Here is a 2,354-nt window from a genome sequence, read left to right as displayed (position 1 = left end):
CTTTCAATCTATAAATGGTATTGCTAGGGCTGTTGATACACTTGTTTTTATTAAAATACCTGTTTAACTTTCCTTGAGTAAATAACCCAGAGTGGAATTGTTATGTCCTAGTGTAATTTTATGTGTTTGTTTGAGTCATACCCAATGGTGTTCAGGGCTTACTATAGGCTCTATGGTAAGGACCACTCCTGGTGAGCTCATGGAACCATGTGGTTCTGGAATTAAACAGAGTTCAGCTACATGCAAGGCAAATATTGTAACAGCTGTACTGTTGTTCCGGCCCCAGCTTGACATTTTTAAATTAGTTATTTCAAGTGTAATGCTGGGTAATGCTATAGAGGGGCAGAGGCCATATGGTGCTGAGGATTGAATTTAGGGCCTCAAGTATGCATAATTCTACCACTTGAGCCAAATCCTTCATCTGTATGCTCAAGTTTTTGAAGAATGTTTAAATATTTTCTACAATGACTGCACTGTTGAACATTTTTTCTCAAAGAGCCAAATTTTTAATTTATTCATTTCTTGTATTTGAAGTATTCTTCAATGACATCGTTAGCCTGTGATTCTTCGTCATAGTCCTTAACCACAAGACAACTGCAGCCAAACACTTTATGAGGTTTCCCATCTCTGTCAGTTTTACAGAGGTCGACCCATTTCCCTAGTTTCTTGTTGTCATTAACCTTAATTCTGTTGTTCTGGTATTCAGCACAAAAGGCCTCCACCAACTTGACATATATGGGCTGATGACAGTTAGATGAGAGCACACAAAGATGGGCTGGGTGCCTGTTTAAGGCTTTGACAGATTCATGGATTCCATGGTGAACAAAGGCAGTCTTTAGCACCTCTTGTGAAACAGTTTTCACATCCACTACACTGCTACCAGCAATGCTTTCCTTGGTCATGGTGGAGGATTTTGGGTGGAGCTGAATCTCAAAACACCCCAACCTCCACCTCTGTGCAATTCTATGGAGCAGTGAAAAAGCTATATTGCATTTTAAACAGCAGTGTATGTGGGTTCTAATCTCTAAACAGCTATATCAAAACTACAATACTAGTGGAAAGCGCTATTTGTGGTCTTACTTTGTATTTCCCTGATGATAAATGAATTTAACATCTTTTCTGTGCTTTTTGCTTTTGAAAATCTTCTTTTGAGGAATATCTATTCAAATCATTTACCTATTTCTGAATTGGACCATCTTGTTGTTATTGCATTATAGGAGCTCTTTATATATTATAAATGCTAAATTCTCTCAGAGATTTTCTTTTCTTTTAAAAATTTCTTTTATTCTTCAATTAGTGAATCACCATGAGGGTACAGATACAGATTCACACATTTTTGAGCTTGTTTTTCCCTCATACAATGTTTGCAAACACATCCCTCACCAGTGCCCATTCTCCACCACCAATAAACCCAGTATCCCTCCCACCCCCCAATCCCATCTCTTCCCCAACCCACCCTGCCTCTGTGGCAGGGCATTCCCTTTTATTCTCTCCCTCCAATTGGGAGTTGTGGTTTGCAATAGGGGTATTGAGTGGCCATTGTGTTCAGTCTCTAGTCAACTTTCAGCACGAATCTACCTTCCTGTGCGGGATCTCCAACCACATTTTACTGGGTATTCTCTTCTCTATCTGAGCTGCCTTTTCCCCCAGCGTGTGAGACCAGCTTCCAAGCCATGGAGGCAACCTACTGGTACTTATTTCTACTATTCTTGAATATTAGTCTCCTACTCTGTTATTTTATATTCCACAGATGAGTGCAATCTATGTCTGTCTCTCTCTTTCTGACTCATTTCACTTAGCACGATACTTTCCATGTTGATCCACTTATATGAAAAGTTCATGACTTCATTTTTTTCTAACAGCTGCATAGTATTCTATTGTATAGATGTACCAAAGTTTCTTTAACCAGTCATCTGTTCTTGGGCACTCGGGTTTTTTCCAGATTCTGGCTACTGTAAACAGTGCTGTGATGAACATATAAGTGCAGATGTCATTTCGACTATACTTTTTTGCTTCTTCGGGGTATATTCCCAGTACTGGCATTGCTGGGTCAAATGGGAGTTCAATTTCTAATTTTTTGAGAAGCGTCCATATTGTTTTCCAGAAGGGCTGAACGAGTCGGCATTCCCACCAGCAGTGTAGAAGGGTCCCTTTCTCCCCACATCCTCTCCAACAGCGGTTGCTTTTCTTCTTTTGGATGCGTGCCATTCTATATGGTGTGAGGTGGTATCTCATGGTTGTTTTGATCTGCATCTCCCTGATGATTAGTGATGTAGAGCACTTTTTCATTTGCCTTTTGGCCATTCATATCAGAGATTTTCTTTTCACTCTGTTGATAGTGTCCTTTAAATTTA

At 39.7% G+C, this 2,354-nt stretch overlaps 1 protein-coding gene across 1 annotated transcript; it reads right to left on the bottom strand.

The window, feature by feature from the left end:
* Positions 1-515: 515 nt before the first annotated feature.
* Positions 516-902, bottom strand: LOC101538356 (40S ribosomal protein S12-like). The gene has a single exon (XM_055122880.1). It carries the CDS (start codon positions 900-902, stop codon positions 516-518), a length of 387 nt encoding a protein of 128 aa, XP_054978855.1.
* Between the last annotated feature and the right edge of the window lie 1,452 nt (positions 903-2,354).

This window comes from Sorex araneus, chromosome X (genome assembly GCF_027595985.1).
Source record: "Sorex araneus isolate mSorAra2 chromosome X, mSorAra2.pri, whole genome shotgun sequence".
Lineage (NCBI taxonomy): Eukaryota > Metazoa > Chordata > Mammalia > Eulipotyphla > Soricidae > Sorex > Sorex araneus.
The sequence above is the reverse complement of the archived record's forward strand: the minus strand, read 5'-3'. Positions and strand labels throughout refer to the sequence as shown.

Bases quoted from the DNA above. Each gene is read 5' to 3' on its own strand.
- LOC101538356 (XM_055122880.1), bottom strand. From the start codon at position 902: ATGACCAAGGAAAGCATTGCTGGTAGCAGTGTAGTGGATGTGAAAACT.